We start from the raw sequence: 17,765 nt of genomic DNA, 5'->3' as shown, positions 1-17,765 counted from the left end.
TATGGTACCATATCGTAGAAATTTTTTTTCAATATCCATAATTTTTCGTAAAGAATTGTCAAATTTTTGTTAAAAATTGCAGTATCTTGCAGATTTATTTATTTATTTTTTTTTTTACTGAAAGTAGAAAAATTTTCATGTCAATCTACAAGTTTTTTATGAAAAACTATACATGCATATTTACAATATTTTTTACGGCATGGGCATTGAAAAGTCCACTTTTTGTGGCAGTTTTCGTTCCGTAAAGTGACGCTTTATACGGCAGCGAACAAGGTTGCGGAATAAAGTCTTTATTCCGCAGTTTTCATGCGCAGTTCGAAGTGCGCATCCCAAACTGCCGAATAAAGTAGCTTCGTCGAACAGATGGGGCGACGTAATCTCTTCGTTTTGCTTTTCAATGCCCATACCGTAAAAAATATTGTATGTGGCATGCCCGTAAACCGTTTTTCGGCTCGGATAATTTCAGTACTCGCTTCCGGCTCGCCTTCAGCTCGTCCTGGAATCTTTATCCTTGCCAAAAAAAAACAGGCGGTTTACGGGCATGCCACATAAATAGCTATTGTACAGTCTCCCAATTTTTGGAAAAATTGGTAGAAATTCGTGGAAATCATTTTCACCAGGGCACATAATATCGGACGAGAAGCTTCGCCTGCATACTTGAACGTCACAGATAGACGTAGCGAGATCATCGAAATAATTGCTCGCCCTTATTGCTTATGATGCGAGCGTATATAATAAATATCTCGGCACTCTCACGTTCACGGTCATAGTTATAAACGCCTATAGAGAGTTTCGTTCGTAATACGCATAGCCCTATGCCAGAAACGGACGCACAAACGGAGAAACTTTCCTCCTCGGTTTTACCGTACGATACGGTGCCATAGAATATACCTTCTAGGACACAGCGTCATACCTGCACAGCTGTACACCTAATCGTAAACCGTACCTAGGCGGAAAGATACCTGTGTACAGAGGCATGCAAACTGCAAGGATAATGGTTAATGGTTAACGGTACACGTGACAGAGGGTAGGTAGGAAATCGGTAGGAATACCGACGACAACCCAGCTGCGCGATATTACTATGTGTAAAAAATAAGAAGCGAATACCAGGCCGAAGGATGAACACGAACGTTGACGTTCCGACGTGTTGGAAAAATAGACTAGTCAAAAAATTTCTTCTTGTTTATAAGATATCAGTACATTTATATTCAATTTTCAAAAATTCTCTACCGGTACTGAGTCGCCGTGCGATATTCCCTCCAGTCCGTAAATATATATACCCTATGTATGCGTATATACGTATAAAAAAATAAATCAATGATTATGCCAACGAACGAAACGAAATGAACACGTTGCTTTTTGTGTTAAATGCGCGCAGGTACAACAGCGAGTGACGATGTAGTTTTATAATTTCGAATGAGCGAGCGATATAATTCTCGGCAAGGCTCTATGCCTGTGCCTACGTGTATGCGCGGTGTGCAAAGCGACATAGATGCACGTACACGGTCCGTTAGTCGTTGTGCTACCTACATAAGAGCGAAGAAACGGTGCAGTCGCTGGCAGGCGGCTTATGGCCGGGACAGTCGCGACATCGGGACGGGACGGGCGACGCTGACGTAGGTAGAGAGGACGCGGTATAAACGCGCACATACACAACGACGTCGATGGCGTCGAATGGGGGGGGCGGGGAGAGAGAGGTAGTGGTAGTGGTGATGAAGATGGTGGTGGTGGTGGTGGTGGTGGTGTGGTGGTGGTGGTGGTAGTGGTAGTTATGGTAGCGATGGTGATGGCGGTAGTGGTGGTGGTGAGTGGAGACTGGAGGGGCGGTGGGGAGGGAGAGAGGTTGAAAGAGGGGCGTGGAAGGGATGATGGCGTTCACACAAAGGCACACGCTCCCCTCTACTCGACTCTCCCTGGCTCACCGACGAAACACTTCGTTGGGCTGTGCACAGAGGGCGGCGTGTTCGAAGCCATATACACAACTACAAACGAGGATGGTTGGGGGGTGACGAGAGGAGGGGTGAGCGAGGGAGAGAGACAGAGAGCGTGTTCTGTGTAGAGTGTCGGCTTCGCTGCGCTGGCTGTTCCCTCGCCTAGCATCGATCTCCGCTCCGCCGCGGCGTTTGTGTAATTTCCGAATCGAGTTTCAGCGCGCCAGTCGCTTCAGAGAAAGAGTGAGTGAGTCCTGCCACCGAACAGTTGAAAAGCCCGTCGTCCGTCCGCTCTCTACGCGCCGAGAGAGTAAGCTAAGCAATATCTATTCACGAGTGAACCGTGAGCAGGTAGTAGAGACAGACGTTGGTGTGCGAACACGGAGCGGATAGTTCATGTTTCGCATATTCGAAACCGGCTGTAGCATTTTGCAAAAAGTTTCTTAAAAAGCTCTGGGTTTATAAAATCGTGACGTGAGAAATTTCACTTATAGTCTCTCTCGTTCGTTGCGGTGTAGAGAGCGCGAGAGAGATAGATAGATAAATTGATAGAGGTAGAGAGAAAGAGAGAAGGAGAAAAAGACCGACGGCAGCGGAGAGTGGTGTGCTTGTGCGGTGGGCATCGGTGAGCGCTCGTGTTGGTCGACCGTGAGAGGCGAGTCGTGTCGGTCGCCCGGTCGCTAGTCGCTAAGGGGGGAAAGGCAGCAGCGGCAGCAGGCAGAGAAGCAGCAGCGAGCAGCTAGGCTAGCTGGGTGAGCGGCGGCAGTCAGGCGAGCAGAGCAGTCGAAGTTGGAGAAGAAGGGAATTATTGAAAAGGGAAGCGGCTCGGCTCGACTCGACTCGACTCGACTCGCGAAGCTCTAGTATTAACGTCGAGTAGTGCTGCCCTCAGTCGGCAAAGAGACGTATACCGACCGACAGTTTTCATCACAATGGCTTCCGTGAAAGACACGGCGACTTTCTTCGCCGAAGGTACGGCGAGCCAATTTGAACACGTTATCAAGCTATATCCTCAGGCGCTGAGGCTAAAGGCGGACTTGAAGACCAAGAAACCCGAGGAACTTATCAAGCTGGATAACTGGTGAGTCGATACTACTTCTCTACGTCTTTTCACACATCGTGGAGGATTAGTTTTTTGTCAAGGGGGCAACCCAATCCGGACAATGAACTCGAAGCGCGCTTGATGATCGCACGTAGCGCACTGCTGCCGCTGCTCTCTGCTCCTCTTCTTAATCGCCTCCTCTTACTCTCTCTCTCTCTCCCTCTATCTTCCTCCTTCTCTCTCCGTCTCGCTCACTCCGTGTTCCCTATTTCATCCCATTGCTCTCCGGCATGATCGACGATTGTGTATCATGCACACGCGGAGAGCAGAGAGCGCGTCGCTGTGTGAGCGCGCCGATTCGATACAACCATACGTATATCTTTTTCTCTCTCCCTCCCCCCCCCACTCGAATGTCCCGCTCATTAAAATACCGACAAACCTTCGCGTCACGTGGGACACCCGCCGATGACAAGTGCTTCGGTACATTTGCACCAATTTTTCTCACTTTTTCCTTATCTTTTCTCGCTTCTCAACCCCTTTTCACGCCCTTCTACATCCGACTCTTCGTCGTACATTTCCAAATCTCTCTGTCGCTCTTTCTCTCGTTCCTCGCATCAGCGCCTGTGTGTCGTGTAGAACGTTTCAGCTTGTCGGCCAGTGATGTCACGATCATTCCTGCAAGTCGGCAAAGCAAGCGGCTGGCCTGCCTGGCCTCCGAGCTATCCGCATCATGTCTGCCTTCTCCCCACATCAACCGCGACCGTAGTTTGAAAAATTTTTCTCCGTGCCGTTTTTTTCCCTCCCTCGTTCTCGTCAATTCACTCCCCTTCCCTTAATTCTTCGTCGCTTAACTTTATTTTCTCCTCATTTCAATTCACTCCTATCCCATCGAACTTATTTTGCATTTTTTTAATTTTGTTGAGAAAATAAAGAATAAAAAAAATAAAAATATCAACGCATGTAGTACTATGCACACAAGGATCCCTGATAATAACACGAACACGAAATTAAGGAGAAAACCATCATCGGTGTTAGAAAAATATTATACGTACGTGTCTACACATGTGCATACATAGATAGACTGAGTGTGCTGCTTGGCATCTTCGCCACGTTGAGCTATCTAGATATGCACGTACGTATATACATACCTACCGGTAAACAATATCACGAGGAGGCTCTCTAGAAGCTGTGTTCGCTTTATTTTCAAGGCTGTGTGCACAGCGCTTTGATGCCGCCTCTGTGTGTGCGCGCGTGTTTTTCCCTTCTCTCTTGCGGCAGCGGCAGCGGCAGCGGCAAGAGAGTGAGTCGAGCGCTGTGTGCCGCTGGCCGAGCCTCTCAAAATGGAGACGTACAAAGAGAGACGGCGATAGGGTGCGAAATGGGGGGAAAAATAAGGATAGAAAAAGTCCGAGAGAGAGAGAGAGACATAACGGACTCGTTCGCGCTACCACGCTAAATTTATAATAATATGCGCGATAAGAGGGGAGGCGGGAAAAGAAAATAAATAGTAAAATTTATCCTTGTAATTATTATTCTTCGCGATCATTCATTCATTCATTCATCATTCGTTCATTCGTTCATTCATTCATTCATTCGAACGGTTCGAATCGAAAACCTTCGAAGCTTTCCCTCTATTTTCCATTATGTCTTCGTATTGTAACGGAGTTCGAAAAGCGGGGAAAATGTTTCCAATTAATGACTGAGAACTTTCTTGTGAAATTAACCCGCGGCGGATCGCTAGACTGACAACGTGGTGCCTGATGTACAGTACATTCGATGTCAATTCGGCAAAATCCTGCAATACGGCATATTATGATGATTATTATCAGGAAATACTGACTTCTGTAGTCGTTAAACTTGCAACTATTCTATTTGTTTTTTTTTATACAGCATCGTTATTCAAATTCGTTATATTTCTTTTGTTTTCATTGTGAAACATTATATGTTGTCTATAGCATCTCAAAGTTGGAGGTTTTTTTTTTCATCACTCGTATCTATGAATAATCAAAAAATTTAAATAATGGAGAGAAAGGGAGAAAGAGAGAGACTTGGAAAAGGAGATGGTTATTTTTTTGAATTTTTTACACAATGACTCGACAATACATATTATTTTTAATTTTTTTAAGTAAGATATTTATGACTTGGGATTGGAACTAAAAGAAACTAACGAAAGAGGGGAAAAAATCAGTACAGAGTATTTCTCGAACATATTTTAGAGTCAATAATCCGATCTGAGTATGCGACTAATTGTAAGTCTTCAACACTAGAATTATTCTTGTAATTTCAAATAATGTGAAGAACAATTATTTCCTGTTTCCAACACATGCATTCACTTTGTAGAATACTTTGTGTGTAAAGTCACAGACAAATGAAGGATCAATCACAACGATGAGAATAATTATTTAGCTTAGAGATGTAAAATTCCTATATATCGATCCATACCTAGAAACAAGTCCATCTTCCAACTCGAATAGAGTAAAAAGAAACTGTGGAGAAGAGAAGTTGATAACCCGCAGATCATAAAACCATTCCTAACATATTATGCGCATGTGCGGTCAGATGCTGTTGGATCGTTTCTTCACAGCATTAATTAAGCCGACAATGAATTGTGAATTGTAAATTCTAGAAAACGCGCGTCTCGTTCTGCGTGTCACTGTTTGCCTGTGAAATTTTTCAACTACTTTAGATTAAATAAATTTTACACTCAGGCCTCAACTGCATATAGCTTAAACGATTGTTTATATTGAATTACAATTGCCTACGATTTGAGAAATTTTTGACGAGATTGTTTTCATATTAACTTGAAAGAAAAATGATGAAAAAACGTTCTTAGTTGAAGCTAAGATAAGTCCATCAAGAAAGAATGAAAGGAAAAATTGTATTTCGTGTTAGAAAATGCAATGAAAATGTAGGAATGAAGGCTGTTTATTAATCCACAAACACACAGACTGTGCATAACTTGAGAGTTGAACATACTTTTCATAGGTACCAAAATGAACTGCCTAAGAAAATCAAATCGAGAGGAAAGGACGCTCATCTTATTCACGAAGAGCTGGTACAGACAATGAAATGGAAACAAACGGTAAGAGTTTATAATCATCATTGTTATACCAAAAGTTGTTGTCTCGATAAACCAAAGGGGCAATGAAAACAGAACGACCGTGTTTATAATTTGTCGCCGAGTAATTAACAGTTGCTGTTAAATTCGTATGATCCAGAATTGGGATTAAATAAACATTGGGCCAATGATCTGGAAGGGATGTGGAAAATGGAAATACTGTATTTTCTCGGTTATCGTTTTACTAGTTTACTCAACCTTTAATGAATGAGAATTAACAAAACTCTGTTGTTTTTCGTCACAGCGTGGCAAATTTTATCCCCAACTTTCGTACCTGGTCAAGGTGAATACACCCAGAGCTGTTATGGCTGAGACAAAAAAAGCCTTTAAGAAACTGCCAAACCTGGAACAGGCTATCACTGCCCTATCAAATTTAAAAGGGGTCGGCACTACCATGGCCTCCGCCCTACTCGCTGCTGCTTCACCGGAAAATGCTCCATTCATGGCCGACGAATGCCTCATGGCTATTCCAGAAATCGAAGGCATCGACTACACTACCAAGGAGTACCTGAACTTTGTCCAGCACATTCAGACCACAGTTGAAAGGCTCAACAAACAAAGTACGTACACATTCTAATTAATTCTTCACCATGTTCCAAATTACGAATCGGTGATTCGATTGATTTCAAACTCGGTTAACCGCAAGCTGATAAAAGTTGCGGAGGAATTGGTATCGTGATGTTCGATTCGTGATTTTCTGAAATTTTTGTCACGAGTAGTTTTTTTTCCCTTTTCTTTAATTTTTTCATTCGTAAGGTGAACTGTGACTGTTTCTGTTATCAAGTTAAAAAATCACTGAACTTTGGAAATCACATTCTGATTAATGCACGAGAGTAGAGAAATTATCGATCCGCAAAACCTTACATTCTTTCTCCTTGTTTGAAATTTTAGTATCAAATGGTAAATCGTGGAGCCCGCACAGAGTTGAACTCGCGCTGTGGACGCACTACGTAGCCTCAGAATTGCAGCCAGAATTGTTGGACGGAATACCAGGTACAACCGAGAATGGTAACTCGCATCCGACAAACGGAGAGACAACAGAACCATCTGACGACAGTAACCAAGAGGAGGAAGTAGTGGCTGGAGGAGTGGTTGCGGTATCGAATGGTAACAAGGATCCGATAGATCCAGCAGCGATTGATGAAAATAGTACAACGTCGTTCACCGAGGATTCGCTGGACAAGCCAGCCACCCTGACAGCGACTATAGCAGCAGCGGAGGCGGCGACAATGACGGCAACAACGACAACAACGACGGTTACAAAGGAGACTGAAATGGAGACAGAGTCGGACGCGACGACCACGACGACAAAAACAACAACAACAACAACGACAACGACAACGGTAACGCCAAGCGAAGACACAAACGACTCTGTCGCAACAAACGACGACAGCAACAATCGGCCGACGGACAGCGAGGACACAGAGGACTCTCAGGATAATACCCAAGAGCCGCCGTCTAAAAAAAGCAAGAAGTGACCCCCTACTAATAGCCAATCACCATCACAATCCACGATGATAACTACAACTACCATTAGTCGCAACATTGTATCGGGAAGTAACTATGCACTGATAGTGGCAAGGCGATACTAAGCTCTGACGCTCCACCCCCCATCTCCCCACTGCCCCTTGCCCATCTTTCTTCGCTCTACCCCTTGATTCAAAGTCACGGTCAACCGTCGCACCACCAACAGCCACCGTTGCAACTCCGTACCCTTCCCCCCCCATTTTAGGGGGTATCATTATTATTATTATTAATATTATTATTATTATTGTCATTATTATTATTAATAATTCTTTTCTTAATTCGAGATGGAGAAAAATATGGAAAACGACAAAAAAAAATATATATATATATAAGTACAAAAAAAAACTATTTAAAAAAAAAAAAAAAAAAGAGGAAAATGACAAGACTCATTTTAAACATACTGCAACCTATTCCAAGTTATTAAGTTGAATGTAAACAGGATAAAAAAAAAAAAAATGTACCACAGGATTTCTTTTCTTCCTTTCTCCCCCCCCCCTTACCACAGATTAAAAAAAAAAATTAAAAAATTGTTTTGTTTTTTTTTCTCAAAAAAAAAAAAACCACTATTATTACTATTTTCTTTCGATTTTTACTCCCATATCTCGTTTCTCTTCTCCGTGAGATATATTCTCTTGGTGAATATTTTACGCCCGGAAATGTAATTACAGTAGAACAAGAAGAAAAAATAAAAAAAAACACATCGAGCACACTCGCGAATACGAATTCAATTCGACAAACTTCTCTTTACAGTTGTATTATTATCATTATGATTCATATTGTTCTTAATATTTTTTTTTGCACAACTTGTTACGTTGATGCTCATAGTTCAGTTCGGTTCGGTTCAGTTCTGTGGTATATTGAAGTATGATTGAAGGGAACGATGAATTATATTTTTACTTTCTCAATTTACTTGCACAGTAATAGCAATTATACGCAAACTGAAGGAAGAAAAAATAAAAATAGCTTACCGCGAATTAACCGCGAGAATTTTGGCAGAAGTGAGAAGAGAAGAGAAGAGAACGGAAAAGAAAGGAGGTAGTAGTAAATCCATGTGAAAAAAAAAAGAGAAGACGAAAACAGAAACAAAGATTTTTAACTTTGTAACTTAATTAGTTAAAAATTAGGTCTAATTCTACTTACATAAATAAGTATATAATATTATAATATAAATGAGGCGAGCGTAGCGTGGTTTAATTTCTAGATAACTGATGAAATGACTTGTTATTATTATTATTGTTATTATTTCTTTTCGAATTCCTTTTTTTCCCTTCCTTTGACATCGTCCAGTGGTCAATTATACATACTTATACAATCAATTAATTAATATAATGATAAATCCACTGCGACGGGTTTTATTTTTTTGATCTTTCATTCGTTCAATCGCTGATTCGTTCGTTCATTCTCCTTTTCTTTCTTTCATATATATCTCTTATGTGTGGTCACGTATGTGTATGAATATTTGAAAAAAAAAAAAAATATATATATATATATATATATGTATAATAAATATATATATCGGTTTATATATATATATATATATATTTTTTTTTTTTTCATATATATGTATGTATGAAATTGGAAATAACGGACGAAGAATAATGATTAATCAACCGCACGCATTTGACACACGCACACACACACACACACACACTCAAAAATACACGCGTTCGTAAATTTTAGTTTTTAAGGGGGGAAAAAAAGAAGGGAGAAAGTGAATTAATAAATAAAAATCTGTCTGAAATGAAAACCAGTTATATTCTATAATATATAAATATGGACGACCCGAGGTGTAAATTTTATTCAATAACCGAACGGCGGAGAAGGCTGCAGATATTTTGGAGCAAAAATTGGGTTTCGTGGCGTTTTTGTTCATTGTTTTTCTCTTTACTGCAATATTCCACGTTTAAAAATATTACTCAAACGAAATTGTTTGCTTTCTTTCTCTTCAGCATTGCTTTTCTCTCGTTATCTTCACTTTTGAATTTCATGAATTTTCACACGATTTTCGCTTTTTTATTTTTATTCCAAGGCTGTAATAATAATGGTAATAATAACAACAACAATAATAATAATAATAATAATAACAATAATGAATATTATATAATTTTCAAATGTGTGTATATTATTACTTATTAGACGAGAAGAATGGAAAAATTAAGACAAACGAAAAAGAAAATGTAAACAATATCTCAACCGAATTACAATTGGTGTTGAGTAGTGGAAAAAAAAAAATAAAAATAATAAAAAATGAAAAAAACAGTTCATTTGCGAAAGAAAATAAATGGATACATTTAGAAAAATTATCGCATCTTTTTCTGTGATTTTAATTTAAATTAACAAAAAAATGGTACATGTGAAAATATATTGACTCATGTCGGTGTCCCTTTTACATTATTTCACGGTATACTTGTTTATTTCACAAGCATCGGTTGAAAAAAGAGAATGAAAAATAAAAAAGGAAACAATTCTCTTTCAACTCAATTTCAGATGTCTTAGCATCAAGGCAAAAATGTATTGTTGGGGGGGAAAGAGACTGAAATATTGAAAATGAAGAAGATATGGTTTCATAGTTCCCGTCTAAATGAATAATGAAATTATAATTAATACTGATACGTACATATTAATACATACATAGATACCCTGGGTACATAAAAACAATAATGTAATTGGAAATGAAATATTCAAAATCCAAAACCACAGCGAATAGTCTGATGCGGTACGCCAATAGTATACAAGCGATATGTATATATATATATATGTATGTATATAAAGCATATATATATATGTGTATGTATATAAAGCATATATATATATATATATACACACACACTTATTATAACCTTTATAAATATAATGTAATGATAATAGTAATAATAATAATGATGATGATGATGATGATGATGATGATGATGACGATGATAATAATAATAATAGTAATACTGAATCATTACCATAATTTATATACGTACCTATAAACAAAAGAATTAAAAAAACGAAAAATGTCGCGAAGGAAGAAAAAAAATTATACAAAACGGAAACATTGGAAAGAGGAAGAGAAAAAACAAATAGGTTTGAAAATAAAAGAAAAAAAAACAACAAATCGAATACGCGCGGAGGAGTAAAAACCAAATAGACACAACAAACACATAATATACAATATAGAATTTTTGTAAGTAAATGAAATGTTTTTTTTTTCACGTTGCTTTTAAATTCTTTTTTTTTTTTTTATTTTCTGTTGAAAAACTGACTACTAATATGCCTGCTTGTTTAAAATGAAAGAATAATAGAAATATCGGTAGTGAATCTTTTTATAAATAATTGGCTCGAGACAGGAAAATCGTATACGTCGCATTGATCACGGCAGGAATCTTGCGAATGAATTCAATATACATTCATCCACGTCTGATATATATGTACATATATATATGAATATATATGTATATATATATATAGATGTACGAGGTTAATTGTATATGTACAGGGATTTAACTAGTATTTTTGCACAATTATAATAATAGTTTAATGGTTGGTAATGAGAATAAATAAATGAATGAATTAAGAATGATTAAGGATCAAGTGGTATTAGCCGCATGGCTGATTTCATTGACGTCGCAAATCTGAACGAATTGACGGAAAAAAGAAGAAGAAATAGTGAAAAAGCAGAACAACTTGTAATTTAAATTTTACGACAAACATAATATATATATATATATATATAAATATATAATACATATATAAATATGAAATAATCTGTTATACGGCTGTATAACGACCGATCACAATATTCTGTTGAAATTATCATAATTTATTTCTTTTCTTGGTTTGTTTTGCAATATATATATGTATATATATATATATATATTTTTTTTTCTCTCTTTTTATTATACATTTCTCTCCTTTTTCACTGCGTCTACGATAGTATTATGTAATATCCCTATCATGCAACACGTTGTTACGCGTATAGAAATTTATAAAACCCAATGACAATGCTGATGATGACGATAATAACAACAACAACAACAATAATGATAATACACAAAACAGAAATTTTCACGTTTTACTATTATTATTATTATTATTTTTTTTTTTTAAAGTTCTCTCCACAATAATATTGCATCTATAATTATTTATCTGGCGTCTTACCTCCTTGTTCCTATATAAATTTTACGAAATTTATGCGATTGCATAAATCAGTTTGAACGGCGTCATATTCAATTAAACAACCTCGTGTTTGGTTAAAGAAAAAATCTTACTATCTTGGCGCAGAATCCGCCTCGATATAGTTTGAAAACTAATTGAGATGCAAGAATGAGCTGTAGTTTTTTCTATGCAATGGTCACAAAATTTTGTTTAGTAATTTTTCACTTCCTAACGTACAAAAGTTTTTTTTTTTTTTTTCATTTCTATTCCTTCCTTACAAATACTCGGTACTGTAAGAATTTTTTTCCCCTTTATAAATACTGTAAAGAAAAATCGCAACCGATATAAAATATTCCCCCCCCCCCCCCCTTTTTTTTGTTGTTTATATTCTTTTAATCCGCATAAGGTAATTAATTATTCCAATGATAATTTATCAGACATATGTATTGTAACTAACATTCCAGGAATACGAATTTCCCTATTAGTTCTTTTTTTTTTTCATGTCTTCTATATAATTTAAACTTGACGCGATTGAACCGACGAATGTATAATTAATACAAAAAAGAAAAACGATAAACGAAAAAGAAACTTGAGGCAGAAAAAGCAGGAAGATAATTATGCAAATTTCGAGGGCTAAAACTTATTCTATTTAACAATTATTATGCATTATATGAATATTAATTATTATCATGCACTGTGAGATATCGTTGCGTTGCTTGAATCTCGCGTTTCGCTCCTTATATCACTTATAATAACATCCCTCGAAAAGTTTGTACGATGATTGATAATAATATCCCTAATAAAAACTATAATAATTATAGTAATTTATTGTCAAAATCCAATTGAAGAAAGAATAATTGTATTGAAAATTGAATATAAATGAGAGAAACGATGTACAATAGTCCTGATAATACTAATGAATGTAATAATAATAATCATGAGAATAAAAACACTGAATTTCAAAAAAAAAAAAAAAACAATTGAACAAAGGTGCATTATCTATCTTGGAAATAAAATAAATAAATAAACAAATGTAAAATAGCTAGCTGTAACATTTTCGATTTCTTACAATTCAGGTAAATGCTCGATATTATTCATCGTCAAGTTGTTCATCATTAATTTAATTGAACGCACGGTCATTTACAAACAGTGAATTAAACATCAATATTACGATAAGTGATAATTTCTCAGATTGCATCGATTTTCGGTAAGATGATTAAATTAGACTTTTACTTTCTTTTTTTCCACACGATTCCAAGTACACGTCTATAACTATAAGTACAATATGAATGATTAAATATTTTCCACCATCAGATGTCGTCCGATGAGTTTTTTTCACCAATTTAATTTCTTTTTGCCGTTCTGTTTTATTCCTGCATTTTTTATTTTTCGTTTTTTTTTATTTTCACTTTCGTCCTCAACGGTCATAACGAACGCGTTATTTTCAATTACACGATACGTACGTGAGACGTCGGAATTCCTGCAGCTATAGTATACAGAAAATGTATATGATGATACATAACTATACATACGTATAAAATATTGTATACAATTTGTACAATTAATTCGCGAAAAATTAATGATGATAATAATAATAATAACAACAACAACAACATTATGAATTTTAACAAGCAAACTAGTTCGTTCATCTTTGCAAAGAATTCGTTACACTTTAATAATTAACTATTATATATGTATTGTAATAAATACATATACACCATATATTAATAGGTAATATACCTGTATAACGAATATTATACTAATATTGTACACGTATGATACAATACATGAATAATTATGCCATAAAAAATGCGGGGGGGAAATTAACAACAAAAATTGAATAAAATAAAACTAAATAAGGTATATATATATAAAATATATACTTGTAGCGCTAATAACTGACACAAACCTGTACAAAATATAATATATACTGGGTTTTGAAAGAGATTGAATTCCTCTATTTCTCATCGTACTATCGTTTCACTTACGATACCCTCGATTTTTCACTCGCGAATATGTACAAGTTATCGTCGATATTTTTTGCTTTATAATCGAGTATGATCAAGATGATTATTATTATTGTTATTACTATCATCATGCGTACGATAATTAACAACGCGTCCTTAATAATTATATCACACCCTAGATACGTACATGCGCATATGTAAATTTATGCACTGTGTAATAATAATAATAATAATAATAATAATAATAATAAATAAATAAAATAATACAAAAATCTATGTTTCACGAGACAAATTATTACTACTACACATATACACAATACATATTAGTACCTATGCATACAGATATACATACTTGTTGTGTATATATATATATATATATATATATATTATATATATTATTATATATATATACACACTCGTATCTCCGTTGCCTTTAACCGATTGAAATAAGCGAACCAATAGGTGAATTATTGAAAATATGTACGCCGTAGATTATATATATATACATACACATTGTATAGATGTATAAATTTACATAAATATTATGTTGAATTTTATGCAACTTGAATTTCACGATAACTTCTTGTATACTTTTTTTTGTTTTCTTCATTCTTTCTTTTCAGCCACTAAACGCACCTGTTTGAAAATTATATTTATTGGTATTCTTAATACTATTATTGCTGTTGTTATTATTATTATTATTATTATTATTGTTGTTGTTGTTGTTGTTGTCATCATCTTGAATGAAAATAAATAAAATAATTCGATAAAAATATATATATATATATTATATAGCGTTGACGATTATTGTATAATAATAGTAGAGACGTATAATAATGCTTACTAATTGGAAAACCACGGAAATACAAACGTAACGTAAATAAAACTCCATCATATATTATGTGGATTGAGTGTTGTATGATGATATCTTACGCATACGTGTATAATGTGGGATTTTCATGTACCAAACTGGACCAACGTCAAACTCTTAACGTTTTCGATTTTTTTAAAAACAATAATCTTACGATATTTCTTATGGACGAAGTTGATACATTTGCGATGAAAAATATAAAATTCCGACGATCCTGACCGCAGGGAATATTTCTAATCGATTGTTACCTCCGAATTCGAGATCGCATCGTCAAAGTTTTTCAAACCCAAATAGTTACTCAAAGAAGAACAACAAAAAAAAAAATTCGTCCAGAAATTTACGTGCTTGAAACAAAGGGGAACGGATGTCGAAAACGATAAAAAACGATATTCCGAAAAAGTTCGATGTTTTCGGTTTTGATTCAATGAAACACAATAAAATAAAATCTAACAGCTTATTACAGCTCCAATAATGGCTATAACATGCGTCTTGCGAATTTGAACATAACTAAGAAAAGCTCATTCAGTGTATACTTTGAAGTGGTACATTTGTAATAATTCTTCTGAATTTTCATCAATACATCATGAGCAATTTTGTCCGTATTGCGATTCAAGAGGATCATCAGAAAAAAAAACTGTTGCAATTGCCAGCAGCAAGAAAATTGAAGAAAATAGATAAAAACAGTTTGCCGTTCCCTTCGTAGTTTATCATTGTTTGAAAATTTCACTTACTGCCGCCTTTTACAATTCTCCTAATCAATTCATCACCGGTACAACCGTACAATTATATTATACATGATACATGTACTAATATAACCAGCGTTTAAAATTTGCCTATACATGTAAAACAGGCTTTCGTCCATCTTCGCACGTACACAACACACCCAATAAAAATACACACTCAGCAGACACATACCTAGGCATAGATGCAGGGTATATGTATAAATACACGACGATGATGCGATAGGTGGGGGTCGCAGGGGGTTGGGGGGGGAGGGGGGGCAGGGAAGGAGCAACGGCAGCATCCAGGGATCACTGACCTAGTAATATCTGGCTCGACCTTCGCAGGAGTAAACAGTGCGCGGCATGCTTATGTACTTGGCTTAGTGGCGTCTGCTGTTACGTCACAGACATAACTCGGTCGCCCGAAGAGAAGAGGAGAGGAGAGGAGAGGAGAGGAGAGAAGAGAAGAGAAGAGAAGAGAAGAGAAGAGGACAGAAGAGAAGAGGAGAGAAACGGAACTGGTGGAGTTTCCCGACGAAGGTGGAGGAAGGGCGAGTCGGCCTTCGGAGAGAGAGAGAGAGAGAGAAAGAGAGAGAGAGACAGAGTGGCGGACGTGTTTGCAAAGAGAGAAACGTTCGTCGGCGGGGGAAGGGGTGGAGGCGGGAGGCCCGCCGACGAGCATCGAAAGGTCACGTCACGTGAAACACGGACGAACCGATGTGAACCGGTACGTGTATGCAACGTAACCGCGTGTTACGCGAAGCGCACACATCCGACTTCCAGCGTCCAGACTGCACGCGTGCGTGATACGAGCGTCTCTCTCTCTCTCTTTCTCTCTCTCTCTCTCTTTCTCTCTCTCTCTCTCTCTGTTCCTCTGTGCGTAAAGTGCAACACGTGTCACGAGACGCAACTGTACGTACGTGGGAAATCCTCTCCCTCCCCCGTCCCCCGCCCCTCCACCGTCCGCCCCCCACGACCCTCGACGGTTCTTCTCCTTTTGCTCTTACTCTCGCTCTCCCTCTCATTCCCATTCCCTTTTACCGCCCCCTTCCCCCCCCCCCCCCCCGGCCCCTCTTTTCGTCACCCGACGATCCGACGCCCCCGCAATGTTGTTCTTTCGTCTCGCTCTGACTCACCCGGTTTACATGTAGATATGTAATAGGTATGTAACAACTTTGCGGTTTATGGTACAAACGGTATTAGGTAGTTGTTGGGTACATCCAGTACAACGTCGTGCACGGGTATATACTTTGAACGCGGGCAAAACCGAAAGTTTTGGAACTTCTGGTTTTCTTCTTTTTTTTTTTTTTTTTTGTGCAAAAGTGCACCCTGATCCGCGATCTAAGTGATGAGAAAATTCTTTCCTCGCTTTTGATTCCTCAAATCGTATAATCGAACTATATATCTAATTTGCGCGACAATATCGAAAATCGAATGGTTATTCGAAGAAAATTGTCTCCCCGGCGGAGGGTTGATAAGTTTTTGGACGAAAAATTAATCTCGGGTGGTGAAAAACGTCGGAAAAATCTCGGTAGATTCCGATGAGTAGAAAATTGAAGAAGATAAAAAAAGGGCCCTTGTTTAGAAGTGTTTTTAAGAAACGGGCTATCTTTTCTTTCCATGTTCCACTCATCGATGCCAGTTTTCATATGTTTTTCACTCCCCTGGATTAATTTTCCATCCAAAAACTTATTGACCCTCCGGCGGGAAAAGAATGTTCATCAGAAAGGTCATTTATTTTTCAAAATTTGTCGCGCATGTTAGAATAGCTCGTTATCCAATTGAGAAAAAAAAAATCTCAATATTTAGAACTCACGGAACACTTTTGCACGAAAAAATCTGAAGTCCCAGAACTTTCGGGTTAGCCTGCGTTCAAACCACCCGTGATTGTCGTTATTCTCGGTTCAATAGATTCTAGATTCAACGTAAGATGGAATTTTGATAGTTGAGGAGTTAAGAATACAAGTGTAAGTCAGTTTGACCTAATTTTTACATGATAAAGGAATTCCCATCTGGAATTATTGGAGATTCTTGTTTCAGAAAAATGATAATATTTTGTAAAAATATTAAGTTTATATTGAATGCTGTTTGATATCGATGGAATGACCGAAAATTGAACATTCCTTAGATCTATTTTAACGTCAAATTGAGAAACAAACTTTCACATTTGTGAATAATCGAATTCTTCGAATCTTTGGAACCGCATCTCACGCCGATTACTCATGCGCGAATGCCTGTTCACTATTCGTCGAAATTGATTCGACTTCGTAATAGATGAAGGGATTTACCTTCATTACCTTCGCCTGAATTTATTTGTTACAGATGACATGTGATGACGAAAGTTTCGATGATTTTTAGACGCGTTGATTCAATCTGAACGAATTTAATCCGTATTCTGCGGAAAGTAAAAAACCTCTCGCGCCTCGGTCTGTGTGATTCACTTTCGA

At 37.1% G+C, this 17,765-nt stretch overlaps 2 protein-coding genes across 2 annotated transcripts in view; one reads left to right on the top strand and one right to left on the bottom strand.

Moving 5' to 3' along the window:
* LOC107222558 (growth factor receptor-bound protein 2) overlaps positions 1-17,765 on the bottom strand; it is a 37,714-nt gene that overhangs the window by 17,890 nt on the left and 2,059 nt on the right. The gene's annotated exons all lie outside the window — the stretch shown is intronic.
* LOC107222563 (cell wall integrity and stress response component 4) lies at positions 1,846-8,682 on the top strand. The gene is made up of 4 exons (XM_015661981.2): positions 1,846-3,012; positions 5,959-6,055; positions 6,336-6,651; positions 6,983-8,682. The coding sequence occupies exons 1-4, from the start codon at positions 2,864-2,866 to the stop codon at positions 7,567-7,569; spliced, it is 1,149 nt and encodes a 382-aa protein (XP_015517467.1). The 5' UTR covers positions 1,846-2,863; the 3' UTR covers positions 7,570-8,682.

This window comes from Neodiprion lecontei, chromosome 7 (genome assembly GCF_021901455.1).
Source record: "Neodiprion lecontei isolate iyNeoLeco1 chromosome 7, iyNeoLeco1.1, whole genome shotgun sequence".
Taxonomy (NCBI): Eukaryota; Metazoa; Arthropoda; class Insecta; order Hymenoptera; family Diprionidae; genus Neodiprion; species Neodiprion lecontei.
The sequence above is the reverse complement of the archived record's forward strand: the minus strand, read 5'-3'. Positions and strand labels throughout refer to the sequence as shown.

Bases quoted from the DNA above. Each gene is read 5' to 3' on its own strand.
- LOC107222563 (XM_015661981.2), top strand. From the start codon at position 2,864: ATGGCTTCCGTGAAAGACACGGCGACTTTCTTCGCCGAAGGTACGGCG. The intron at 3,013-5,958 runs GTGAGTCGATAC...TACTTTTCATAG, and splicing joins CTTATCAAGCTGGATAACTG to GTACCAAAATGAACTGCCTA. The intron at 6,056-6,335 runs GTAAGAGTTTAT...TTTTCGTCACAG, and splicing joins CAATGAAATGGAAACAAACG to CGTGGCAAATTTTATCCCCA.